Source organism: Malania oleifera, chromosome 3, assembly GCF_029873635.1.
Source record: "Malania oleifera isolate guangnan ecotype guangnan chromosome 3, ASM2987363v1, whole genome shotgun sequence".
NCBI classification, from domain to species: Eukaryota; Viridiplantae; Streptophyta; class Magnoliopsida; order Santalales; family Ximeniaceae; genus Malania; species Malania oleifera.
In genome coordinates, this window is record NC_080419.1 from 26,405,924 (window position 1) to 26,433,875 (window position 27,952).

Here is a 27,952-nt window from a genome sequence, read left to right on the forward strand (position 1 = left end):
GATAGCTTATGGTCAGTTTAAAGGGAAATCTGGCCCAAAAAAAGAAATTAAATGAGGAGTTGAGCATTGTCCTAATGCTAAGACAGCAACAACAACAATAACCAAGCCTTAAGTCCCATTGTGCAGAGTTGTTTAAATGAATCCTTTTCGTTAGTTTACAAGATTGTGGGCAATTTCGGGTAAGTGCTACTAATTCTTACTATTTCATTCCAAGTTGTTTTAGGTCTATCCCTATCCTTTCTACTACCACTAACAGTAACTAGCTCACTCATTTTCATTGGTGCACTATTTGTCCTATGTTGCAATTGCGCAAACCATCTGAGCTGCCCATCCCTTACCTTATCTTCTAAAGCACTATGCCTAACTTATTACAAATATGTTCATTCCTTAATTTATCTGTTACCACTTATCCACCCATTTTACTTTTTTGTTGTTTCTTGGTTGCCCAGCATATTGATTCATATAGCATAACTCATATAGTTGTCCTTTAGAACTTTTCTTTTAATTTTAAGAGTATTCTAAATCATACAGCACACTTGAATCACATCTCCGTTTTACTCCCCTTGCTTTAACTCTCTGTATCACATTTTTTATTTCTCTTTCAGCTTGCATAGTTAGATCCAAGATATCAAAATCTAGTAGAGCTATTAATTTCACATCAAGTTTAATATTTTCTCCAATATTCCTCCTACTATTACTAAAATTACATTTCTCGAACCTGAAGGGAAAGTTTAATAAGGAAGCAGTGAGTCGTGGAAAGGAAGAATGGAATTCATTGGAAGGGACCAGCCTAGTGCCTATCAGCTTAGGGAGATGGGGAAGTATAGTGGAGGGTTCGGCAGGGAGCATGAGGGACATAATGAAGGGAAATGATCTAGCAGTCATTAACATAGATTCAAATGGGCAGGTGCCAATGGGTGGGCAGCAACATTTCCACCCTGTGGGTTTGGTGCAGCACCGGGGTGGGGGTGCAAAGGGCTCATCGGTGGCTGGAGTTCCCATGTTATAAAAAAAAAAACATAGATTCAAATGATGAAGATTCTCTGAGTTGCATATCTCTGGACGGTTGACCTTAGTGGGAGTCTCTTTGATGGGGCTGAGGATAGAGCAGGTATCAACATGGGGAGGCATTGAGATGGATCAGAAGTAGACTGAAGGGCTTCAGCAGACTCTTGGGAGTATCTACACCAGACCATGTATAGGAATCTACAGAGCTACTGATGTCAAGCAAAAAAAACATGGAGGGAGAAGGTGAGGAAAGAGGTAAGAGCAGAAGCCCAAAACAGAAAACAAGCAAGGGAGTTTGAGGGACTGGTGGCGGTGGTCAATTAATCATTGTTAAAGCTTCATATACATTGTTGGTCCACAACCTAACAGCTTAAGCTTTTAGATAAAGTGGTAATGTGACATGGTTTCAGAGCTGTGGTTGGTAGGAGGTCCTAGGTTCTAGTCTTTTTGCCTGCATTTATTTTATGGTGTTTTAAAAAATTATTATATTCAGCTTAAGCTTTTAGGTAAAGTGGCAATCTAACAATTATGAAGATGGAGGAGGGCTAAAGGAAGGAGGCTGTGTTTGGAAGCAGGCCAGGAGGAAATAAAATCGCAAGCAACCAATGCAGTGCAAGATAATTGCTTGGAAAGTCTGGCCTTATGACCCGGATAAAAGAAAGGTGACTAAAGGGGTTTTAAAAGACGGAAACCAGTGGTGATGGAAACAAAGTTGGGAGTGGTTACCACATAGCTAGTGGTTAGATCTGGGTAGGGAGTTAGAAGATTGGCGTGTACTGCACCTCTTATAGAGGGTTCAGCAGGTGGGGTGCTGCATGCTGGTAATGGGGAACTCTAGTTTGATCAATTAACTAGAATGGATAAAAGAACATGGTTATATACTAGGTCTATGGGTTTACAGGCCCATTGATGATGGGATTATAATGAGCTTGTGGACTGAAATGAAGGAAATAAGAGATGTATGGGGCTACCTCTGGTGCTTTTTTTTTTTTTTTTTTGAGTGGGGGAGGGGAGCCAATGCAGTTTGAGTATACTCATAACCGGGAGATGTAGATCTACTAGGAGGATGCAAGACTTTAAAATAGGTGAGATTGGTTGATCCACCCCTGCAAGGGGCAGCCTTACCTGATCAAATAACAGAGAGGATTTGCTTGCTTCCAGGATTAGGAGTTTCTCTATCCTCAAATATTTTTTCTCTGACCTTATGGATTATTTGAAGTTGTCGGGCAAATGTGGGTAAGTAATAGCAATCTTTTTTTTCTAAATATGATTTTAAATCCTAACTCATCTATTTTCTACTAGATGTAAGGAAGTTACACAGTCAAATATGAACGTAATAAAGAGTGTCAAATTGTAACCAAAAGCAAAGTTAAACATGTTGTGAACCTACAACTTTGGCATCTCAATAATATGTGCCCCACTTCCGGATGACATCGTCTAGTCTGATTTCAGCATTTTTGAAGAAGAGAAAAATATTAAAATAGGGGACCAAATCTGCACAAAAGTACTAAACTAACCATATTTCAATTGCAAGATTTGCAAGATTGAAGCATGAATATGCTTATTGTGTCTACTTTATGACTAATGGAAGATATTGACTTAGTTTGGCTCATTGAGTGAATGAACTCAGAAATTTTAAAAATATATGTATTTATTATTAGGAGTGGGAGATGGGAATAAAGGTAGCTATGTGATGCATACTATTTTCCTGTATTATCATTAGCTTTAATATTCAATTAATATGTGTAGGGATATTATTGGACAATAAAATAGGGGAATTCCCCTTCCTGTATGAAATAAATTTCACATTTTCACTAGGATCACCTGAAATATTCCTCTATTTATGAAGAAATGAGACAAATATTGCACCTTAAAATTTTTTCTTTTCTCAAGTAGCTTCCTTCATTTTATAAATTCAAAATTAGACATGTTTGACATGTATCCAAAAATCAGTGTTACCAACAGTCCAAATTTCTTCACCTTTACTTTTATCCTACACTCCTATTTTTTTCTTCAACAACATATCATGCATATGAAGGTTATTGTTGCTTGTAGTACAAGTTAAGTTATGATATCTAAATGCCATTGTTGGTTTTTCAATTACAGATCCTGTTTCATTATTCATTTGTACTAATCACTTGCATGGATATTTATAGTAAATAAATCTATGTAAGTGCCATCCAATCAATGTCATTGAATCTTCCTTTGGAAAATTTTCTTTCTTTATTCAACAGGTTGTTTCAGTAGTCTTGGAAAATTATGGAGGCCCTGGGAGAGAAAGCGTCAACCATGATAAGCAAGATCCTGAGCACAGGTGGGTGCAGGAAGTGCTTAGAATTGAGGGTCATGTCTCGCCTTCACCAGATGTAATCATAACTGTTCCTTCTTGGAGGACAATTGTGAATGACAAAGGCATAGTAAATGTGGCGGAGTAATGTTTCTTGGCACAAATAATCTGCTTGCGTTGTGTTTCTTTGGTTTGTAAAATTCAATCAAAATATCTCTTTCTTTTGCAGGGAAGATGTGAATAACCCCAGCTTTTGGTCAAGGGTTTGCCTGCAAAACATGGCCAAGCTGGCCAAGGAAGCTACAACCATACGGCGTGTTCTAGAATCTTTGTTCCGTTATTTTGATAATGAAAACCTATGGTCTCCTGAACGTGGACTTGCTTTTTTGGTCCTGAAGGATATGCAATTATTAATGGATGATTCTGGTATTTATGTTATTATTAACATATTTGTCATTCTGAAATGTCATCTTCTTTTTCAGACCATTAAAAGTTATTCTCTGGCTGTCCTAAAGTGTCTAACTCTGCTTTACATATCTATATGCACAGGGCAAAATACACACTTTTTGCTGTCCATATTAATCAAGCATCTTGATCACAAAAACGTCCTTAAACTACCTGACATGCAGCTTGACATTGTTGCGGTTGCCACCTCCCTTGCTCGACATGCAAAGGTTCAAGCTTCTGTAGCAATAATTGGTGCAGTAAGTGATGTTATGAGGCTTTTGCGGAAAAGCATACACTGCTCATTAGATGATGCTAATCTGGGAGCTGACATTATTGGTTGGAACAGAAAATTTCGAGAAGCCGTAGATGAGTGTCTTGTGGAGTTATCACAAAAGGTGCCTGCATCTTGCATTGAATTATTTTGCACCCAAAATTTCATGGCTAGCTGAAACTGGAGCCAGAACTGTTTGTTATGATGCTTATATTCAATTTATCATGTTTTCCATTTTCAAGTAATTCAATGAGACCAAGGTTTTTTACACACTGCTGGCACTGTCATTGACTGGTATGATGATATTTTGTTGAGCAGGTTGGTGATGCAGGCCCAATTCTTGATATTATGGCTGTGATGTTGGAGAATATCTCTACTATCACTGTTATCGCTAGAACTACAATCTCAGCTGTTTATCGTACATCGCAAATTGTTGCATCTATACCAAACATGTCCTATCACAACAAGGCAGGAATACATTTTCTTTATTTTATTTCTCTCATTCTTCACTTAATTTATTTAGAAAATCTCCATCTGAATTTTCCTTTTTTATTTTTTTATTTTTGTTTCAACTCCTTAGGCATTCCCTGAAGCTCTGTTCTCTCAGTTACTTCCAGCTATGGTCCATCCAGATAATGAAACTCGAGTTGGAGCTCACCGAATCTTTTCTGTTGTCCTTGTGCCATCTTCAGTTTGCCCTCGTCCATGCTCCACTATTTCTGATTCAGTGAAGGCCTCAGATCTTCCAAGGACTCTATCAAGAACTGTCTCTGTCTTTTCTTCTTCGGCTGCTCTTTTTGAGAAGCTAAGAAAGGAGAAGTTTTCATCAACGGAAAGCATTGGTCAAGATGACAAAGAAAAGGTTGTGAATGAGGGAGAATTAAGGAACAGTAACAATGGGTTATTGAATAGAATGAGGTCATCTTACAGTCGAGCTTACAGTATGAAAAGTTCCCCTGCACATACACCGGAGGATGGAAATTCTAGGAGCAGTTCAAATAAGGAAATGGTAGGTTCTGGCAATGCTGCCACCATTTCTTTTTTTCTTTTTTTTCCCTAGAAGTTTTAACTTTTTTCCCCTTCATTCAAAGGCCAGGGCTGGTTAAGTCTGCCTTATAGTTTAAATCAGGCTCCCCAATGTGTAATGTAGCAACACCACCATTGGCAAAATTATTTGATTTATTTCCCTGGGGCCTGAGTCTGGTTATGGTAAGGAACCTCTTTCATGTAATGCGCCATCTTTAAAAAGAGTTTTGCTTTTGAAAACAGTAATTATTATTGCTCTGATTGGATTTCTTGGTTTTATGAGATTGATAGGAGTTCAATCACCTCATATGTACTCTTATAGGGTATTTTTATGCATGGTCCCATTCCAGACTCAAATCTCGAAAGTTATATATGACTAAGAGGTGGTGGCACACATGTTGCACATGGATGTACTTCTGTACAACATCTGTCTCTTGAAATACCTAGCTGAAAATGTGACTAGATGTTTGGTGGTCTGATCCTTTAACCTCTAATCACTATTTTTTTCCTTAAATGCAAATACGCTATGAGGGATATAAACTTCATTTAGGTCTACTTTGAGGAATCAAGAAGGAACAGACAAAGGTCTACACAAAATGTATAATAAATTAGGCAAAGGTCTAGGCTCCATTTAAGAGTTGAGGCTTTGTCTCAATACATATTTTTTCCCTGGTTTGCATCTCACTCTCCCCCCCTTTTGGGAGTGAAGGTGTGTTTGAGACCTAGCATCAGCCAAGAAACCACCAGCTATTGTCTACATTATTTTTTGGCTCATAATTTTGATTTGACTGTTCCTTTCATTAATGCTCAGGAGGCAGTTTTCCTCAGATTGAGTAGCCGCCAGATTACTCTCCTACTCTCATCAATATGGGCGCAGTCTATCTCTCCTGCAAATATGCCTGAAAATTATGAGGCAATTGCTCACACATACAGCCTGGTATTGCTATTCTCTCGAGCCAAGGTAAATGCTGTATTGATGTTACAATGCGACTGTAGTTTTTTCTTTCATTAAAGAGGATGGCATGTTACTACTTGGGAGATTCTTTCCTAGAATGTTGTTTTTCAAAGTAGCAACATTTATGTTCATATCATGTTTATAGAATTTTCGAGATTTATGGAGTTTATTAAAATGTTCTGCAGTTAGAACTGGTTTCCTAAATATAGTTCTTGTGCCTTTATACTCTTGTCATATTTTCTCTAGTCCTTGGTCTTCTTCACAAATTTTAAGACCATAATGAATCAACCTCTCTTATCTAGTCAAAAATCCTTTCTATTTTCTTATACATTCATCCCAGCATCCTTATTATTATCCTCATTTTAGTAGGCACGTCTCATTTTAAAATGATCTGTATTTTGTACCATAAACCATATTAATTTTACAGCTTCCATAAAATTTCCCTTGAGTAAATTGGCAGTTATGGATTTTTAGCTCATCTTGTAAGCACATCTATACTTGTTTAATTCTATTCAGAACATCCTCCTTGAAATCACACCTCTTTGTTTCCTAAGTGGGAATAAGTTAAATTCTTAACAAGCGAACAATAAACGTGGGGAACAAAACTAGAAGCTTAAGCTATTAGGTTTTGGGCCAACAATGCATATTAAGTCTTAATAATTAGATCCTTGATTAATATGATAAAATTTTCAAATTTCCTTCTGGCCTTTATGTTGAGTATGCATGCAAGAAAGTTAAATAAAATCTAATATCCTAAATTTGTGATTCTTTGATATATATAGAGCTTTAAACTTTATCAAAGAACTCCCTCTCCAAAATATTTGTATAAACAATCTTTCTCTCTCTTAAAACATCCAATATAATTATGTGGTCATTTTGATTTAAAGGCTTTCAATACACATGTTTCGCTTTTTAGTTGAATTGATTCTACATGCTATTTTTAAAAGTATACTAACTTTTTGGTATCCATGTGTTTTTTGCATGTGAAAGGGAAATTTTTAATTGTTATATTTTGTAAATATTTCTTTTCTATGCTGTATAATTAATTTGCACATTTTTTCTTTTTTTTTTCTTTTAATTTTAAAACTTTTGAAATATATGATAACATTTTTACATCTTAGATTGTTTGGCACAAAGTATTTAAATTTATTCCTCAAATGTTAGCAATACATATGTAGATATATATATTTTGAAGTGATAGTTGTATTAGTTTCTTGTGTCTAAATTTATATAAATATCTGAAATAGCATCGGAGTTAGTCAAGGTGCTAGGGTATTATGATGTATGAAGCATATCATCACACCTTTTTCTCCAATCAGTGTTATTCCTTGCCTGTATTTTTTAGGCATTTTGTTGTCATGTTAGTGTGAAATAATTGAAAACTTCACAGATCCTCTTGTAATCCTTAAGGTGTTGTAGCCTTGTATGCTTGTGCACCCATAGAGTGGGCATTAGTTTTTGGCTGCCCAAGGGTAAAAAGGCATGCAAGGGGAGAAGGAAGTGGAAATGTCAATCAAGAAGTTAGGCAAGGTGCTAGGGTAATATGATGTATGAATATGATCACACTTCTTCACTAATTAATGTTATGTTTTTCCTGTATTCTGTAAGGGTTTTGTCCTTATGTTAGTGTGAAAGACTTGAAACCTTTACAGATCCCCTCATAAATCCTTAACATGTTTGTGTCCAAGCATCTGTCCCTGGTTCATTAAGAACGGATACTTCTATGAGCTTTATTTGCCCAAAAGAAATGTGAGGCTAGCTGATGGAAATTTTTGATGCACTTCCCAAAGCTTGGATTTCCAACCTTGGATTTGCATGTGTGTTGATTTGAACCAAATGAAGTACGGAAATTATATTGAGTTCTGTCTAAATCTGTACAAATCCAAATCCAAGGCCTGAAATCCATGCTCCAACACAATCTTATCATCTAAATCCAAGTTTCAATCGAACTGCCAGCATCTGTTTTGATATTGCATGGCCCCTCTGACCTTGGGGGATCTCCTTGATCTGCCTCATCTTTTAGCAAATAAGATCTTACAGAAATTCTATAATCTCCATCATCTTATCCAGCCTTTCTTAGGTGCTTTTGTTGAGTTAAGGCTTCTTGGGGGGTGATATTTCATCTTTGTTGATTGCAAGGAAAAATTCTGCAGCAGCGAACATATGGAATTTTTTACTTTTTTATAGTTGTTGGTGGAATTTAGTCACATGAAGTCACATCTCACAGGAATTGTTCCAGTACTGCTACTTGATTTGCTCGATATATTGATATTTGTCAGCTGGCTGTACTTAATTAAGCACCACTTCATGTTTTTTTTTTACCCCCTCCATTTTGGGAGTATTTTTAATTTATATGGTTTTATTGTGTTATGCAGAACTCCAGCCATGAAGTTCTAGTTCGAAGTTTTCAGCTAGCTTTTTCCTTGCGAAGCATTTCTCTTGGGGAAGGAGGTAAATTCATACTTGATGGTGTGTATTAAATTTCTATTATATTTTCTGCTGCTTGTGAACATGGCTTTGATAAGAGATAAATATTCCAGGTCTAGTTTCATACCTAACAGGATCATGCTAATTAGTGTCCTAAGAGCACTTGTTATTTTAAGAAACACCATTATTAAATGCAGGGGAAACCACCGCATTCAAGCTGAACTACTGCATTAAATATTAGAAAATTTCCAAAAATAACACCCTAACAGTGTCCTTAGGGCATTCATTAGCAAAACCCTACTTAATAATAGCATAATTTATTACATTATTCTATTCAAAAATTATTGATGAGACTTTTAAGAAGACCAGGGATGTTAGCCTATGTTTGGTTCACGGAATGATTAAGGCGGGAACAGAATAGAAATTGTATAGGGATATAATAATTTATAAGGAAGTCACTCATGCTAATTAGTGCGCCCTAGAACACCTGTATTTTAAGAAACACTGTTATTCAATGCAGGGGAAACCACCACATTCAAGCTGAACTACTACATTAAATATTAGAAATTTCCCAAAAAATAACACCCTAACAGTGCCCCTTAGGGCATTCATTCACATAACCCTACTTAATATTTGCATAATTTATACATTATTCTATTAAAAAATTATTGATGAGACTTTTAAGAAGGCCAGGGATGTTAGCCTATGTTTGGTTCACAGAATGATTAAGGTGGGAATAGAATAGAAAATGTATAGGGATATAATAATTTATAAGGAAGTCACTCATGCAAAAGTTTTCTGCATTCCATTCAAGGAATAGGATCGAAATTGACATTTGCATGGTAAAATTTAAGAATAATCATTCCATACCTATTTATATTATGAATAAATAATTTTTTATAGAAACAAATAAATAAATAAATAAAATTTACATTATCGTTTGCTTTATAATGACAACACCTTTTCTTGTGTTATCTATCAAACTCCTATACTAAGACTATTCTGTCCTAAGAATAGACATTCTCAAACCAAAAATAGCCTTCATCTTCCTTAAGCACTTGGATCTTTGAGCTAAAGAGGATACATGCCCTCAAATAAAAGGGAATAAACATTCTCAAACCAAAAATAGCCTTCATCTTCCTTAAGCACTTGGATCTTTGAGCTAAAGAGGATACATGCCCTCAAATAAAAGGGTTCAATTTATTTGTCTTGTAGCTCCCATTATCTTCTGTTCTGCCATAGTAGACATCACTTTCCTGTGTAAACAGCCATACTTATTTATCCCACCTCGTCCTTTCGATATAACAATTCCTTTTTCGGCTCAAGAATCATAAAATAAAGATATCAGTGATTGCAGCAGTTGTGAAAGTCTTGGAGTATGGAGTATAAATGCGCAGTCAGGGTTTAAGGACTGAGAGTATAGCTTTTGTGGCAATTAAATAGCATTGCAGGACTTGATAAGACTGGTAGTTAATGTCATCGTATGATCTAAACTTGGGATTGTCTGTGATCATTGTGAGGTTTAGCCTGATTGCAAGGAAGCTGGTAATTACAACAACTGTAACATCCAGCCCACCGGGCTTATATGCCATACTAATGGTCTGTCAATAGCATGATGTGTGCAGCCTTACTCCACATTTGGAGAGGTTGTTTCCATGCTAGAACCAATGATCCTTCAGGCAACAATCTTACCCTTGATCACCCCCATGAGCTGATAACTTCAATGAAAAGAGTAAATGCTGTGACTATTGACTTTTTAATAACAAACTCTCTACTGTAATTTTTGTCTCAATTCTTCATAGGAGCCACCTTATGCTACAGTAGTTTTAACTTATGTAACCTCTGTTCATAAGAGTTCTAGATGCTACAATGATGCCTACACTTGGTTCTGATGTGTAGGCAAGATAAATTTCCAGGATGTCCTAGAAAGTGCTTAGCCTAATTAACATCTTCTTTATTCAAACTATCCCTCATTCAAGTATCTTGTAAGTTTGCATAGTAATGACATAATGTTCAAGTAAGCTTGACTTGATTGCACTGTGACACTGGAGCCTGGGCCAGTTTCTAGGAAGGTGGTGCAGGGAAGAGGCACGTCACCTTGCTTTTGAGCCTTGGAACCAAAAAATAGAAATAAAAAAAAAAAAAAATCCTTGGCTGGTTATAAACTCTTCGGCTTAAATTGTATATTCATTGTCTTTGCAGGGCCACTCCCACCATCACGTCGCAGATCTCTATTTACTTTGTCAACTTCTATGATTACCTTTTCCTCGAAAGCATACAATATTCTTCCGCTTGTTTCTTATGCCAGTGAAGCCCTCACAGATAAAGTGGTATATCACTCATTGCCAAGGAGGTTTCATGTGCTTTTCGTTACTTCTCATGTTGTTGTCTATGCTTTCATATGTATGCATGTGCCCGGGTGCCTACAGAAGTTTATATCTTGATTTCATTTATCATTTTTTTAACTCTACATCTTTGAAGATTAAACTTGTTTTATTTAACTTTATTTATGCCTGCTGCAGGTTGACCCATTTCTACATCTGGTTGAAGATTGCAAGTTACAGGCTGTTGACACTGGACCCAACCTTCCCAGAAATGCTTATGGTTCTAAAGAGGATGATAATTCTGCTTTGAAGTCACTTTCAGAAATAGAAATCTCTGAGAACCTGACGAGGGAATTTTTTGCTTCCACGATTGTGAAGAGTTTGGAAAATCTCTCAGATGTAAGTATCCACATTTATTGTCTGAGGCCCTTGGATTTATTCTGAACATTGAAGCATTAATAATTTATGCTTTATAATTCGTAATGGTTCTATAAAATCGAGTATTGGCCTCTTTGTGCAGTCTGAGTCATCCAATATAAAAGAACAGCTGCTCAACGAATTTTTACCTGATGATGTTTGTCCATTGGGGGCCCAGTTATTCATGGAAACCCCAGGAAGAGTAAATCAGTTTGATTCAAGGCTCAATAAATCATTTGAGGAGGAGGTTGGTACACTGCACAGCTTCCTTATTTTTATTTTGAACTTTTGGAGTGATATATTTTGTTGTCATTGTGCAGGCTGCTCCAATTTTTGCAATAGATGACTACTCTTTCCCAGATTCATTTGAAAGTCAAAGTAAACATAATACAGAGTTGACCATGGAAAACCCCAATCTTTTGAGTGTCAACCAACTCCTAGAATCAGTAAGTTTTCCATTTTATGCTCACTTGTTTTGGATTTTTTTTTTTTTTTTTTTTTGTTTATTATACTAGGGTAGTGTCAGACTGAGAATCAGTTCCCTTTCAGCTCTAGTTCTAGCCAAGGATGTGTTAAGGATGACATAAATCTGATTTATTTCTAATTAAATTCCAAACTTGCATAAGCATTTTCTAGCTTTGATGTTCCATGAAACATTTGGAAGTTGTTCCAAATGAGAGTTTACATAAAAGTTGGTGGTTGAACTTGAAAGTTGTGATGAGCTTTAGCTAACGGCACGGTTTTAAATCGCGGTTGCTGGTAGCATGACGTAATGGTAATGGGTGTAATGGGAAGCGGGAGTAGCGGATGTTACATAACGGGAAGCGGGTGTAATGGCCATGAATTTTTTTGAAGCACACACAACCCTTGTGCATATTAGCGTACTTGCATATTTTTAGCTTTTAGCCCTTCTTAGAATGAGTTAGTGTATTTTGGATCCTTTAGTTCAAGTAACTAAGTTATTTGGTAAGGGCAACAAGTTTACATTTGTTTTAAACCACCATTGATAGAAAAATTACGTGTGAGTGTGTGTATTTATACTTCTCATTGTTCTTATCTGTGATAAATTCTTATGTGTGCTAAATTAATTAATAGAACAAAATACATTATACACTCCATTAATCTATTAGACACATAAGACATACAAATAATACAAAATTACAAATATAAAATAGCTAGAAAATAAAGATGGTTGAAGTTGAAAAATATAGAACATAAATATCACATTACTAATATTATCAAAATAAAATATTTTCCTAACTAGTATTTTCAAATTGTTAATTAATGCATCTATTGTGAGTATTTAAAGAAATAGTAAATTTTGTATCATTGTCATCGTCATTTTAATCTTTTCCCCCTCTCGCCACATGGTACATTGAGAATGATTTTTGAAAGAGAGGGAAAAAGTGAGAAGAAAAAGTAAAAAATAAATAATTTTTTTGGTGTAACCGTCCTATAGCGGTTACTTAACAGCCGTAGCGGCCTTTACGTAATGGTCGTGGTTTGTAATGGGCGCTACAGCCGTGATTTTTCTTCTCACCGATTTTGCGGTGTGTAACGGTATCGGTGACCCAAAAAATCGTTACGTAACGGCATTATGTAACCAGCGCAGCCTTTATTTAACACCATGGCTAACGGCCACTTCACCTGGGTAGCCTGGGGAGATAGGATCGCATCTTCCCATACTGATTGCTTTCCATTCCACCAAGGAATGGAGGGACGCCTTCCTGAATGTTACTGAGGATGTTCTGGTTAGACCAATTTTGGATCACTGCCTAATTCTTTTGGATGCCAATCCTATTCATTGGGGCCCTACCCACTTTTGATTTAAAAACATGTGGCTGACACATCCCTTTTAGGTAGTGCATTAAGTCCTCGTGGAGAGAAAGCAATGTTTAGGATGACTGTGAAGGGAGTTTGGGGGGGGGGGGCGCTTAGATTTACAAGTAAGCTGAAGTCTGAAAACAAGGCTGAAATTGTGGAATAAAGATGTAAAGAAAAGGACAGTCTAGATGAAATCGAGTGCTTGGATACGTGGGACGGCTGTGGCTTGGCAAGTAAAGGAGCTAGAGGGGCTCAGCTTAGTAATTATTTTTATGTTATCCTTTTTTGGGTAGGCATAAGTTGGAGGCAAAAACTAGGATGAAGTGGATGAGAAAGGCGATTTGCAATACCGAACTGTTCCATAAGGTGGCGAACGGTATGAGGAAGAACCTTATTAAGGAATTGGAGTTGAATTCGGGATGTGTGGTGCAGGTCTCTAAATAAGGGAGGCAATTATGGATTTCTATATGAGTTTGTACACCAAGAGTTGCATGAACAGGCTGGTGATTGAAGGTTTTGACTGGAGTCCTATAGATGAAAACCTTGCTATCTGGCTTGAAAGGCCTTTTGACATTTAGGAGATCAAGGGAGCAATGTTTGAAAAGCATTACGCGAATTACCTCTCAGCTATCATGAAAGAAAGCCATGGTGAAGCCATCATGGCCTGAGGCCGTGGAGGCAAAAACTAGGATGAGGTGGATGAGAAAGGGGATTTGCAATACCGAACTGTTCCATAAGGTGGCGAATGGTATGAGGAAGAACCTTATTAAGGAATTGGAGTTGAATTCAGGATGTGTGGTGCAGGTCTCTAAATAAGGGAGGCAATTATGGATTTCTATATGAGTTTGTACACCAAGAGTTGCATGAACAGGCTGGTGATTGAAGGTTTTGACTGGAGTCCTATAGACGAAAACCTTGCTAATCTGGCTTGAAAGGCCTTTTGACATTTAGGAGATCAAGGGAGCAATGTTTGAAATGGACAAAGATAAGGCCTCAGGCCATGATGGCTTCACCATGGCTTTCTTTCACGATAGCTGAGAGGTAATTCGGGTAATGCTTTTCTTTTGTGAGTTCACTGGAATGGGATGGTGGGGAGGAATGTGAATTCCACTTTTATTGCTCGTCCCTAAAAAGGAGTGCTCAAAGAGGGTGAGAGGCTTCAAGAGGTTTTAGGGAGGACAGTTATTCTAAAACATTCTGCCTTCATGAAGGATAGACAGATTCTAGATGCTGTCCTGGTTGCTAGTAGAGTAGTGGAGGATGTGAGGACGGAGGGAAGGGACTCTTGCTCAAATTAGACTTTGAAAAGGCCTATGACATGGAGCTGGAGTTCTTGAATCTGGTGTTGACTAAGAAGGGTTTCAAAGGGGTTTTGAGGAAGTAGATTAAAGGGTGTTTATCCTCGATGACAATGTCAGTTATTGTGAATGGTCAACTGAGGAAGAGGTTTAATGCCTCATGGGGATTGAGGTAAAGGGATTCCCTCTTCCCATTTCTCTTTACACTTACTGTGGATATGTTGAGGCTGATCAACCATGTTCAGGGTCTTAATTTCATTCAGCCAAGAGCCCCTTAAGGTATGCACGGAGAAGGTTGTAGTGTCCCACCTTCAATTTGCTGATGACAGTGCAGCAAAAAATTTGAAAGATTCTCACCCTACTGAAAATATTTAAGAGTAGTTCTGGTCTCAAGATCAACATGCCTAAGAGTGGCAGAGTAGACATCAATTTAAGTAGTGTCACATTAGAAGGCTTGGCTTACTTAGCTGGTTGCACTATTTTGGGGTGCCCTTGACTTTTTTAAGCCTCCCTCTTGGAGGCAACCTTAATACCTCCTCGATCTAGGACTGGTGGAGGATAGAGTGTGCGGCAAGTTGGGGGTTAGAAGAGGACTTACTTGTCCTTAGGAGGTCACATAACTCGTATCAATGCTGCTCTTTCTAATATTCCCATTTTTTTCTTTTTCTATCTAAAATTTTAGTGGGGCGGCAGAGGGTTTGGAGAGGATTATGAAGGATTTTTTGTGCTCAGGGGCTGGGGAGTGTAAGAGATACCACCTTGTTAATTGGGATAAGGTTAGAACTTAGATGACCTAAGTCAAGGGGTTGGGAAATGGCTTTGGAGGTTCCCCTTGGAGGTTGACTCCCTTTGGCACATGGTAATTAGAAGCAAGTATGGTTTGCATCATATGGGTGGGATACTGCTGGATGCAGCAATGCTTCTCATGCAAGTCCTTGGAAATTCATTTCTTAGTTAGCCCACATATTCTACCCTCTTACTCGCTTCCAAGTTGGAACTAGAGATCTCATTCGGAATTTAGAAGATATTGGGTGGGAGAGGTTTTGTTGAAGTCTCCCATCCCTCGCCTCTTTAGGCTGTCTAGCTTATAATTTCTCGCTTTCTACTCTTTGGAGGTTGGATCTTGGGATTTTTACTTAACCTCAATGAGAGAGATTGGTGACCTGACCATTTTGTTTAGTATCCATTTTGTTGAGTGTTGGATCCTTTTTCTTCCCAACTGAAAGATGACTTGAGGATTTGATTGAAGATGTCTCTGGCTCTTTTTTAACAAAATCTTACTACTTCTCTCAACTCATGAAACCCTCATCTTGTTCTTTTACCATTGAATAAATTCATCTGGAAGGCCAAAGGTCTTTCAAAATCAGGGATTTTATGTGGATTATAGGCATTTATAGTCATCATACTGATGATTTGTTGTAGTTGAAGAGACCTTATATTCTTCAGTCTAGTTAGCTGCTTTAGGTGTGTTTTGAGTCTAATGAAATCATTGACCACTTGTTACTCCATTTTCAGGTGGCTAAATGGGTTTGAATCCTTTTTTTTTTTATTTTTTTTTTATTTATTTTATTTTATTTTATTTCAGTTTTTGGATGAGTCTGTGATGCTTTCTTCGCTGTTGATAATTTCTTGCTGGTGCAATATAGAGGTTTTGGGAGGAACAAGAAAGGTTGGTCTGATGAAGATGCACCATCTTCCCCTCGTTTTGACTTTGTGTGCCAAAAAGAATGCTAGGTTTTTAGAAGCAAAAAAACTTCCTTCTAGTCTTTGATGGGATGGAGTTGTTTTCCTTGCTTCCTTTTGGGCTCGTTTTTTTTGGAGAATGTTATTGTTGGATCTGAGGGATTGGAGGAGGCTTTATTATAATTATATTTTGTTTCTTTTAGGGGAATTTCTTATCCTCTGCCCCTTGCAATTTTTTCTCCTTCGTGTTAATGAATTTCTTTTTCTATAAAAAAAAAACTGTGATGAGTTGGCATTCTTGAACGAATACATGGAGCATTGATGATTTCTAAAGTTTGGTTGACATAATATACTGCAAATGATGTGAGAACTTCTGGGGTTTTACTGAACGAGTCCTTGGACTATGAATAACAGTTATATATCTGTTCTAGATACTAGAAGAGAATTGTTATGACAACTTCATGGATTTATTTATGTCCTCGACCATGTACATTGTTGGACCTTTCATGTATATATTTTAATGTCTGTCAAATTGGAAGCAGCTTGATTCTTTTATAGCTTTCTTCCCAGTCATGGGTATCTTTATGTTGTGGAATCTTACCTATCTTTTTGAAAGTCATCTATGAATTGCTCCCTGTAGTCCATAAAAATTCGATTAGCCTCGTATCTATGCTCCAGAGTGTACTTTTTAATATTACCAGCTAGGGCAAATCTACCATTTTTATTGAAAAATTTACATGTAGTAATTCTTGAAGGAAAATCTCATCTTTGAATCCTTTCTGGGTTCTCTCTCTCTCTCTCAATTTTTTTTTAATAAAAAAATCGAGGTAATCATTCCTCATTGCTGCAGTGTTTTTGAATTTCCTAAAATAATGAATTTGTACTGAACCTTAACAATTCTTGGTTTTAACCAATCTCAATCGACCTGAATTTTAGACCAACCACAACGTGTTTGCTGTCATAATTTATGAATATCTTCTCCATAACAAATTTGGTTTTAAGTTTCACTGCCACAAAAATTTCATCAAATCAATTATCCTTCTGTTTTTGGTAGAAAGGTCTAATTTGCTTGATATGAATTCTTTAATGTGCATAGGTATTGGAAACAGCGCATCAAGTTGGAAGATATTCTATCTCAACTGCACCTGATGTGCCTTACAAGGAAATGGCTCGTCACTGTGAGGCACTTCTGATGGGAAAGCAACAGAAAATGTCCAATTTAATGGGTGCTCAACAAAAACAGGAAACTGCCTTGGGCTGCTCTTTGCCAGATCAGCACGATGGGGCGATGAAGATAGCTTCCAGTTCCCCAGCTGATGCTGGTTCCCTCGAGGTATTCCCTTTAGTAAACTTCTTGGTTTTTGCATGATGCACTCAAAACAAAAATGCATGTGCTTGCCAAACTTTTAAAGAGGATTGGAGGGCATATATCTTACAGTGGAGTTTTAATTAATTTATTTGGTAAGATTCTTAAGTCATAATTAATATGCATTAATTTCATTAATTTTTTTTATCTTCGACCTGGGAGATGCAATGTTTCCATGTAATGATAGGCATTTTAAATTTAGATCCACTATGTTTACTATGGAGCAATGATGTTCGGAATTCAATGCAGATTGGTAATCCTTTCCTTGAGCAGAACTTTGGTGCCAATATGCAGAAACCACCCCTTGGCGCTCTTCCGATGCAGTGTGCAACCGAGTACCAGCATCATCCCCATTTCTTTAGGCTACCTGCTTCTAGTCCATATGATAACTTTCTTAAAGCTGCTGGTTGTTGATACTAACACAAGTATGAAATCACACATCTATTAGATCTAGAAGAAATCGCTACTGAAGTGAGCGGTGCATTTCAAAGCTCAAATCCCGTGCATAAAGAAATTCTCCTTGAGCATATCTGCTACTTAGCCTTTGCAGGAACAACAGCCGATGTCATGGGGATGATTGAGCAGGTTACTTCTTCATATTTGATTCCTCCGCCTTGCGGAGCAGATAGATTCATTATTCTTTATTCGTTTTTCTGTGGGCATATTTGTGTGAGCAACTGCACGGGAGGCATCCTTCAAGATATTCTCCCTGAAGGCTCAGAGCCCATGCATTGTGTCAAGAGTTCCCTTTCCCCATCCAACACTTCTAATGTATAAAAAACTCCTTAGGTTTTTTCTAAGTAATGTAATCACAGTGGAGATGCAAACTTCACTCGTTTCATATATTATACTTTTATTGAGACCCATCTTATATTTCATTTCCTGTCATTTATTTTGGACTGGGTGTCCTCCCTGCAGTTTGGGAGTTGATTTGTTACTCTCTTATGAACTGGACCAAGTAAAAAAAAAAAATGTGGAGGACAAAACTGCAAAGTCATGTTAGAAAATCTTTAAGTGAGATGTACAGTACTGGAGATGTGTTGAGTTTGACAGTCATGCCAGGATAGCAGAAATAAATAAATAAATAAACAATAGAACTGCCTCTACACTTCTTCTAGCAAATGCCTCCATTGTTCCATATCATTTTTTTACACATTAAAATGTTAATTATTTGAGTTATAAGTCAGGTAAGTTTTTTTCATGGATTATTTTAAACACCTCTCAAAATAAGTTTTATAGCCTAGATCCAGGCTTGAGAACTAGGCTAGTTAAGCTAGTTAGGATTGGGTCCAGGTGGAGCTCAATTCAAGTTCAACTGGACCAAGCTTGGGCGTTGGGTCGGGCTTGTTGATCGACTCCCAAGTACATACTAGGGTTCAAATCTCTCTCTCTCTCTCTCTCTTTCTTGCACACACACTCACACAAGTACACATTTTCATTAGTATAAGGGTCATTGCACTACTCATAGCATGTATGCGCACTAATTAGCTCAAAGTTAATCGGGAATTATCACATTAACATAATTCTAATCATTAAAAGGAGTAAGTACTAAATGTGTTATTTGTTTGTACTTAATTGCCTTTGTACAAAGGTTAGGCTTTTCATAGTTTAAAGCTTAATGAATTAGTCTCATAAATCTCTAAACGAGCTTAACTACTTCTTCAGTAAAAATATTCTATTTGTCAATTTTATAAAGAGGTTTATTTAAAAGTTTTGCTAGAAAAACTGTGAACTTCACATATTCTATAATGTACTTATATGCATATCTCAAAATCTTAGCCATAGAAATATTAAACGATCCTAAAAGACTTCAATATTTATATTTAGAGAGCATTTTTTGCCGTACCCAAAATATTGTTCTTAGACTAAGAATTGCATATTAGTACTCCATACTTGAATGCTTAATTTCATTGAATGCTACTTGAGTGAGTATAATAGAGAAGAGTCGTGAATCATGCGATGTAAGCAAAGCAAAATTTCTAATTGTATTAATGGTATGTAAGTGAAAATGTTCAATTATAATGGCAATACTGATTCAGTATGATGATAAGCTTAGCAAGTTATATTGAAAATGGTTGATAAACATTCATTTTCAAATAGCTTTATAAGCTTTTCAAACTTCGATAATGAGAAACAAACCATAAAAAAAACTTGATAATCATGTTGTGAATTGATCTCTAAACATGATGCCTCAAAATATAATATAAATGAGTATGTAACAAGTGATCAACATATAAGATTATGGTCCTAAATAAAACATGATTGATGATACTAACATAAAATAATCAAATGCTACCTCATATAAAATAAAATTAAATAAAAATACGTTTTTAATTAAAAATATTAATATTGAAAGAATTTCAGGTAGTCTTGATGTATTCATGTCGAGTTGAATTGACATAGTATTTCGATTCAACTTGAAATATTTGAACTTGAAATTCAACTCAAATCGAATATATTTCAAAAATGTTAAACTTAACAAGCTCAATAATGGGCTTAATTAAGGTAAAAACTCGATTAGGTTCATGAATTATATTTTAAAACTCAAATTTAATTCATCAAGTAACTTATCTTAAAATTGAATCAAATTTGAGTCCAACCAAGCTGAGTGGATGTAAACTCGCAAAGCGAATCGGATCTGATAATCCGTGGTGTATTAGGCAAATTATTGGGTGAGAATATTACAATCCTAATATAATTTTTGACCATCCAATGAACAATTTATTTTTATAACACAATAAATGAAGTTATTTTTAAAATTATAATTTGGTAATTTATTAAATATTTAATAACTAATCACAAATATATATATATATATATATATATAATATTTTTCAGAGCATAAATTTAGAGACTTTTATTTTTATCACAAAAAAATTCGAGTATTTAGAGTTGAGTTTGAATGTGGGTATATGACAGATCTAGAGACTCATATGGTAGTGTAAAATTCTAAATTCGTCAACCAACTCATTTAGAGACAGATAAAAAAATGATCAAATTATATTTAACTTATTTAATGTGTAGATTGGTTATGAGTAAATTTAAGTGCTTCCGTAATGGATTTTTATCCATTTTGTCAGTTGTAAATGGATGTGTATGCTGTGACTCACACTTGTATGACTTTGAAATGAAAATCACAACGTCACCGTTCTACTCTTGAAAAACACCGTCGTTTCGTTGACAAGGAAATCAAAGCCACGGCCCCTTACTAGTAAATAAAATTTATAAAACTAAAAAGACCTTGAGGGTTCAAAGAAAGAGCAAACGCATAGTTAACAATCAGCTCCAAAAACTCGATCAACTCTGCAAATTCTCTCAGGTGAGTTCCTGTCTCTCTCCCTCAGCGTTTATATTTTATCATCTCTAGATGTTCTCCTGTTCCCTCAAATCTGAATTTTATTGAGCCCCGCATTAGGTTTTTCTGCTCCATATGCCGTGACTTCTTTAGTTTCTCCATTTTTATGTTCATTGATTGGTATTGGTATTGGTTTTGTTTATTGTGCCGAAACTACCTGATTTGCGTTTTTTCTTTTGAATTTGAAATTTTAGAGCTTGATGAATTGTGCGCTAAAAAGAAGTGGACGATTGTGCATAAACATTGTGAACAAATATTAGGCTATAAGAAGCTGTTTAAAAAAAAAAATTAAATTAAAGCCATCCAGATCGCATGCTGTAATCCCAGCCCACTTTCAATTTCAAATTCACTGTTCATCACTTCATCTTTCATTCCTTAGTTTAGGGTTTCACACTTTCACACAGCCATCACAGCGCCGGCAGCCCTCAGCCAGTCAGCCCCTTCGGCCCTTCTCCACAGCTCTCGTGCCATCGCACGTGCAGCGCCTCCTGCCCTCCCTCCTCACAGCTCACAGCCTATTCTGCAGCTAGCGCTGCACCACCACCACCACCTCACGCTCTCTCTCTGACGCGTAATCGTGTACACTCCCCACTGCACTCCTTTGTGAGACGTGTGCGCACGACCACCACTGGTGAGGTTTTTTAAATTTTGCACAAACTCAAATTATTTTCTAGCAAATTATGAATTCTTAAAAATCTATAATTGATTAATTCCTATCTTATTTGATCGCAATTTCAATGAATGTTTGATTTGGACTCGGCTGTTTTGGACATATTTTACCTCATTTTTCAGTATTTTAATTCAATATAGTTCTATAATATTGACTATATTATACACTTAATTTTTGCTTGATTCTTTGACTTTGAGGATGACATTAAGAACGGCACTTATAATCTTATTTTTTCATTCTTCCTTTATTTGGTGAGTAACAATGCTTGTATTTGATTTCCCATTTCTCTATTTTTGCAGTTTATTGCTGGGATTAGAAAAAAAAATGCCGAATGCAATTGATCAAAGAAATTCAGTTGCTAGATTTATCAAATGTAGAACCCACAAATGAACAACTTACCATCAAACCATACTGGCATACTTACTAGGTATTAGGTAAAATAAATTTTTACTATGTGTTTGATTTTTAAATGTTTTACAACTTACCAAATTATAATTTTGTAAACAACTTCAATTATTATGACACAACATAAATTTTTAATAAAATGATTATAAAATTATATTTGAGAATGGCAGGTTATCCACCATCTATCATTAATTATCTAACTCGAACCGTCATAAATCCGCCACTTAAACGAGTCGAATATGGATTACGATTTTTTCACCCGATAATCCACTTAATCCGCCACCAATTATTTGACCTGATTCGCTTTGTTAGGTCTAGTGAAAGCTTATTCCTTTTGAATGTTGTGTGGTTTTCCATGTGGTTAAATTTCCAATAGTTCTTGTTGAGAAGAAATTGAGCCACTCTGTATGTTTCATTGGAATATTGGATATTATTACTGGGGACATTTACTTGTGGAAAATGAAAATTTTCGCATGTGGGATGCAATAATTTTTCCAAAAGTTCTCAGTGTAGCATTGAAATATTTTTGTAGAAAGATTTGCATAAGGAATTTTTGTTGCTGGAATAACCCAAAATCCTAATAAGTAGTTTGTTTTAGAATAAGATGTATATTGGTGAATTTGTAATCCACCTAGTGTAGACTTGCAGGCATGATTAAAACAAAGTGTTACTAGAGAGGGCTTTTTCCCACCTTTGAATGCTTAGGGGAAAAAAAAAAAAAAGTAGCTCAATTGTTGAAAAAACTTTGTTGCTCCATCATGGAACGATGCTTTCAATGAGACATAATTGAATTATAAATGGGAACACCAATTTGCTGGTATCGAAATACTCTCTTGGAAAGTAAAATATATTATTTGATTATTAAATGAAGTGTTAAAATTAGGAGTTGGTGCATGAAATCTAACTTGAATTTCAATTATTAAATAAAACATATATTCTATGCTATGAAAACCATTAATGTGGATAATTGGTGAGTGAAATTTGAATAAATTGAGTGTCACATCTAAATTATGTTATAATAAACCGAGAAGATTGGAGAGACAAAGGAAAATCTTTGACTCGGATCTGTCTCAAACCAAACATTAGGGGAGAATCTCACTGTTTTGCTGATGACTGTACGTCAAACCAGAAGCGCAGATAGAATTTTCCATTCTATATACAATTCCAGCACATTGCCATTCCAGTTCTGGTTCTGGTAACGAACCAAACACTTTCTTAACTGGTAGTGTTTCTTATGATAATTACAAATGTTCAATACTTCAATTTCTGCTTATCTTTGTAGATTGAATTATAATGCTAGCCTGCTTCAAAACATTATATATATATGTCTTGCTACAATGCTATTCCATTGAAGTCCTTATCTTTTGAGAGAGAGAGAGAGAGAGAGAGGGGGGGGGGGAGTTGCTTTGCCTTTTGTAAATAAAATATGTCTTGTTCTCCCTAGTTTTGTTTTCTTTGTTGTACTTCTCCTTTCTTCGTTTACACAATTTTTTGTTTATCAATATATATAGTACATACTGTAATCTTTGTTAGTAATGGTTTTTTATTTTTATTTTTTTGGCCTTGTTACAAATGGAAATCGATGCAATCCTCCAGCCTAAAATATTTTTAAAATGAAAATCTATTCATTGGGTGGGTAGGGGAGGGGTTGGGTTTCTGCTTTTTTATTTACCTGTGTATGTCTCTGTAATTTTTGGTGCTACTTCTGGTTTTGTCTTGTATTTACTTTCTTTTTGTTTAGCTGTTTGCCTTTTGTAATGGAAAGATGTCTTGTTCTCCCTGGTTTTCTTTTATTTGTTTTACTCCTTTCCTCCTTTATACAATTCTTTGTTTATCAATATATACTGTATTCTGAGATTCAATTACCAACGGATACAACCTCCACCTCCTCCACTCTCCTCCCCTCCTCTCACTCTGATTCTTCAGCTACAGTGCCTCACTGCAACTTCAAAACCCTAGCCTAGAACTTCCGCCACCAGCGTCGCAAGCTTCAATGGCACCTCTAGATCCCCACTCCTTTACCGACTCCTCCCACCCCCTCGCCACCCATGTCTCCCTCTCTCTCTACTTCAATTTCCCTTCCTCCACCATTCACACCTCTGCCCTCCTCTCTCTACCCCGCCTTCATTCCGGCCCTCTCTTCCTCAATGCCCGCTCCCTCTCCATCTCTGCCGTCGTTGACCCCCAATCTCATACTCCCCTCCCATTTTATCTCTCCTCATAACCACACCCAATCAAAGGCCACCAACTCACCGTTTCGCTCTCCAACTTCTCCTCTCTCCTCCTCGTCTTCACCAGTACCCCCTCTTCCTCGGCACTCCAATGGCTCTCGCCGCCCCAAACCTTCAACAAAACGCACCCCTATGTGTACACCCAGTGCCAGCCTATTCACGCACGTTCTATCTCCCCCTGCCAGGACACGCCGGTGGCACATATATGCTTCGCAGCGAACCTCATGGTCCCCCACCAGCTGTCCGCTGTGATGTCCGCCCTCCGCACTGAGCGGAAGCCACCAGCGCTGGGAGACGCCAACGTGGCGTGCGACGACTCGGTGTGGTGTGCCGAGGGAAGTGCAGTGGAGGAGTTCATGGTGGAGCAGCCGATCCCTCCGTACTTGTTCACGTTCGCAGTTGGGGAGATAGGGTTTAGGGAGGTGGGGCCGAGGACAATGGTTTATGCGGAATCGGCGCTGGAGGTGTTGGACGCAGTGGCGAGGGAGTTCTCGGGGACGGAGGATATGATTAGGCAAGGGGATGGGCTGTTTGGGCCATACAAGTGGGAGAGGTTTGATTTTCTTGTGCTGCCGCCAAGCTTTCCTTACGGCGGGATGGAGAATCTGAGGATGCTGTTCTTGATGCCGACGGTGATAAAAGGCGATTCGAGTGGTGCTCAGGTTGTGGCTTATGAGCTTGCTCATAGCTGGACTGGGAATTTGTTTATGAACATGACAAACGAACATTTTTGGTTGAATGAGGGTTTCACGACGTATGAAGAAATGAGAATTGTGGAGGCTGTGCAAGGGGAGGAAAGAGCTGTACTGAATATTGGAATTTGTTGGAGGGGCTTGAATGAGGAAATGGAAAGATTTAAGGACAACATAGAGCTCACGAAGCTCAAAACCAAGCTGGAAGGTGTGGACCCTGATGATGTATATTCCAAAGTTCCATAGGAGAAAGGGTTTCAGTGCCTTTGGCACATTGAACATTAGGTTGGAAGGCCTGCATTTGATGAATTCCTCAAGAAATATATTGCCACCTTCAAGTTTCAGTCCATTGAAACTGACATATTTCTCGATTTCCTAAAAGCCAATATTCCTGGCATTGAGAAAGAGATTGATTTAGAGTTATGGACTGAGGATACTAACGTACCTCCAGATGCATGAGAACCAGTTTCAAACATCTATACCTAGATTGTGTCACTGGCAAATGAGTTCAAGGTAGGGAGGATGCCACGGGAGGATGAAGTTGCCGATTGGCAAGGACAGGAATGAGAGCTCTAATTGGAGAACCTGCCAAAAGCCGTGAAGCTTCACAGATACTAGCATTGGACGCTCACTAAAGGCTTGCAGAATCTAAGGATTATGAGGTTAAGGTGGCATTTCTCTAACTGGCCATTTCATCTAGGTGCAGGGACTACTACAGCAAGGTGGAGAAAATTTTAAAGGAAGTTGGGAGGATGAAGTACCTTCGTCCACTCTATACTGCACTCGTACAAGGCACTGGAATGGAAGAAGAGAAGATATTTGCCGAAAGGGTGTTTGCAGAGGCTCGAGACGGGTATCACCCAATAGCTCAAGGTGTTGTGGAATCCATCCGCTCAAAGCACCTGTAGGATGGTATACTATTGATATTCTAGGAGCCAAGTGCTTATCAATCCAAACTTTTGATCATATGCTAACCAATCTTAAGAATGATGTTGGCTAGCACAGCAACTACAATTGTTTTTTGGTATCTTGAATGATTCTGTGCTGGTGTGGGTTTGTCCTAAAAAAATTATATACACTGTAATCTTTGTTACTAATGGTTGTTTATATTTTTTTTTCTTGGCCTTGTTATGAAGGGAGATTGATGCAGTTCTCCTGCGTAAAATATAAAAAAATGAAACTCTATTTTGCATCTCCTCAGTATTTCTACGAATCTTTGCACAGTGGAATAGAAGTGGTGCTGTAACCACTACCAGCTGTGCAGTTCCTCAGGCCGTTATGTGGACTCCTCCTTAGTGGGTCAAACAGGGAGACAACAGCCTTAGGTAGGGAACACATTTGGGAAGTCAAACTGGGATGACTACTGCCCTTCTGAGAGCTGCTGGATCACTAATGATCTTTTTAAAGTGGGGTGATTTGTGTATGGTGAAACCTAATTCCTTAACTTTCAAACTCTGATTTTTTTTTCCCCAAGTATTTTTTGGGATGTATTACAGATTAATATTTCTTTTTGATTGGTTTCGTAAGTCTCGTGCATGCATTACCTGTAGCCATCAATATGCAGATTAAAATTTGAGCTTTTTTTGGTATTATTTTCCCATGGTGTTGCTAGAATAATAAGCTCTTAAATTTTAAGTCTGCCTATTATAAAATCCTTCATGGTCTGCCCTTTCCCTAGGCCCTGCGTACGCCGGAGTTTCGTGCACCAGGCTGCCCCTCTCTTTTTAGTATTTTCTGAGTTGGCTATTATTATCTCTATTCCCCCATTGTCCTCTCTCTCTTCCCATGATATTTTAATCCAACTGAGCCTCATGAGTAGGTGTGGCGTGGAGTTATGGATTCATATTCAAGTGTTTCCTGTTTACAGGATGATTTGTAGTGGCTACCATGCAGTGTTACACAACATGGTGCCTCTGTAGTTTTAGATTGGGTTAAGGGTTCAATTCTCTTGTTTGAAAATGAAAAGGAGGGTGGGGTGGGTGTTTGAGGGCCTGGCCAGGGTTTGGGAGTTGCTTTTGAAGCCTATTTTGTTGTAATATATTTTTTTTCATGACATTGGGTTTTTCCCGTAGCTACTGCTGCTTCTGCTTCTGCTTCTGCTTCTGCTTGAACATGACGACCAAGTACATTCTACCAGCTGTTGCGGGATCTATTGCAATTGCATTCACTTGTGACTATTTTATTGCTGACAGGAAGATATTTGGAGGCAAGTTGCTGTCATTTGCTCGTACCTTTGTTTTGTTTTTTTTTTTCTTTTCCTCAGCAACGGTGGCAGTTCAGTCTCATTTCTTTTCTGGAAACAGGTACTACCCCAGGCACTGTTTCGAACAAGGAATGGTTTGAAGAAACCGACAAGAAGTTCCAGGCTTGGCCTCGTACTGCGGGTCCCCCTGTGGTCATGAACCCCATCAGTCGCCAGAATTTCATTGTCAAGTCTCGCACTGAATCTTGAAGATCCACGTTTACTCATTCTTTCTCAATCAGTTTCTTTCCATTGGCTAATGGTGCTTTAAATAAAATCTCTTCAGAGTTTTTTCCCATTTATCTTTATTTTAAAATAATATATTAAATAATATCCTCTTTGGAAAAATATTTCCTAAAATGACTGTAACGTAATCTTGGTGGAAAGGGCCAGCATAGTTGAGACGTTGACTCGTGACAATCCAGCGAGATTTGCTCGTAAAATCAGAGACATTTGCATGCAAATTCATGTATGCATTATTGGAGTGAATGAATGATTAATTAGGAGAAAAAGAAAACAAAAAACAAAGCTAACGTGCAAAATGTCTCTATCACATTTTAATCCATTCCTTTATTATTATTATTATTATTATTCAGAGAGAGAGAGAGAGGGGTATTGTTTGAGTAGAATAAAGCCAAATTGGATGGGGAGGGTATACATTCATATTGAATGGGTCTCATTTGTTTCATTTACTTTGGGGTGGCAAAAATGAACTAGCAAGTCGAGTTTGAATGGATCATAAGTGGGGAGGGGTTAAACCAATTTGAGTTTGAATTGATCTGTTTACTAATAGATGACTAACATATAAATCTAAACTCGTCTTTTTAATAAATGGATACTTGTTAAGAATATGTTTAAAAATGTAATTCATTTATTTTAAATTTTTAAAAAAAATTCAAGTAAAGTGACACTATTTTAAAAAATAATAATAATACTCTTTTATCTTATTTATTAATATCTTAACAAAAAGCATTAAATGTAGAAAATAGTACATCTATTTAATTAATATTTTTTAAATGTAACA

At 37.1% G+C, this 27,952-nt stretch overlaps 2 protein-coding genes and 1 pseudogene across 5 annotated transcripts in view; all 3 read left to right on the forward strand.

The window, feature by feature from the left end:
- Positions 1–18,211, forward strand: part of LOC131152150 (protein SEMI-ROLLED LEAF 2-like) — a 30,546-nt gene extending 12,335 nt beyond the window's left edge. For 2 of the 4 annotated variants that reach the window (XM_058103831.1, XM_058103830.1), the window contains 13 exons: positions 3,243–3,439; positions 3,525–3,721; positions 3,845–4,137; positions 4,332–4,481; positions 4,594–5,022; positions 5,851–6,000; positions 8,370–8,445; positions 10,624–10,751; positions 10,944–11,144; positions 11,266–11,409; positions 11,483–11,608; positions 17,064–17,300; positions 17,583–18,211. In XM_058103831.1, the coding sequence (XP_057959814.1) occupies positions 3,243–3,439; positions 3,525–3,721; positions 3,845–4,137; positions 4,332–4,481; positions 4,594–5,022; positions 5,851–6,000; positions 8,370–8,445; positions 10,624–10,751; positions 10,944–11,144; positions 11,266–11,409; positions 11,483–11,608; positions 17,064–17,300; positions 17,583–17,747 (2,493 nt within the window). In that variant the 3' untranslated portion in view covers positions 17,748–18,211. The remainder of the gene's footprint in view (positions 1–3,242; positions 3,440–3,524; positions 3,722–3,844; positions 4,138–4,331; positions 4,482–4,593; positions 5,023–5,850; positions 6,001–8,369; positions 8,446–10,623; positions 10,752–10,943; positions 11,145–11,265; positions 11,410–11,482; positions 11,609–17,063; positions 17,301–17,582) is intronic. The other 2 variants (XM_058103832.1, XM_058103833.1) reach the window with 1 other exon arrangement.
- A 2,232-nt stretch (positions 18,212–20,443) lies between these two features.
- Positions 20,444–27,288, forward strand: LOC131150743 (uncharacterized). The gene is made up of 3 exons (XM_058101668.1): positions 20,444–20,652; positions 26,759–26,892; positions 26,990–27,288. The coding sequence occupies exons 2-3, from the start codon at positions 26,799–26,801 to the stop codon at positions 27,136–27,138; spliced, it is 243 nt and encodes an 80-aa protein (XP_057957651.1). The 5' UTR covers positions 20,444–20,652; positions 26,759–26,798; the 3' UTR covers positions 27,139–27,288.
- Positions 23,440–26,719, forward strand: LOC131150742 (leucine aminopeptidase-like; annotated as a pseudogene).
- Positions 27,289–27,952: the final 664 nt, after the last annotated feature.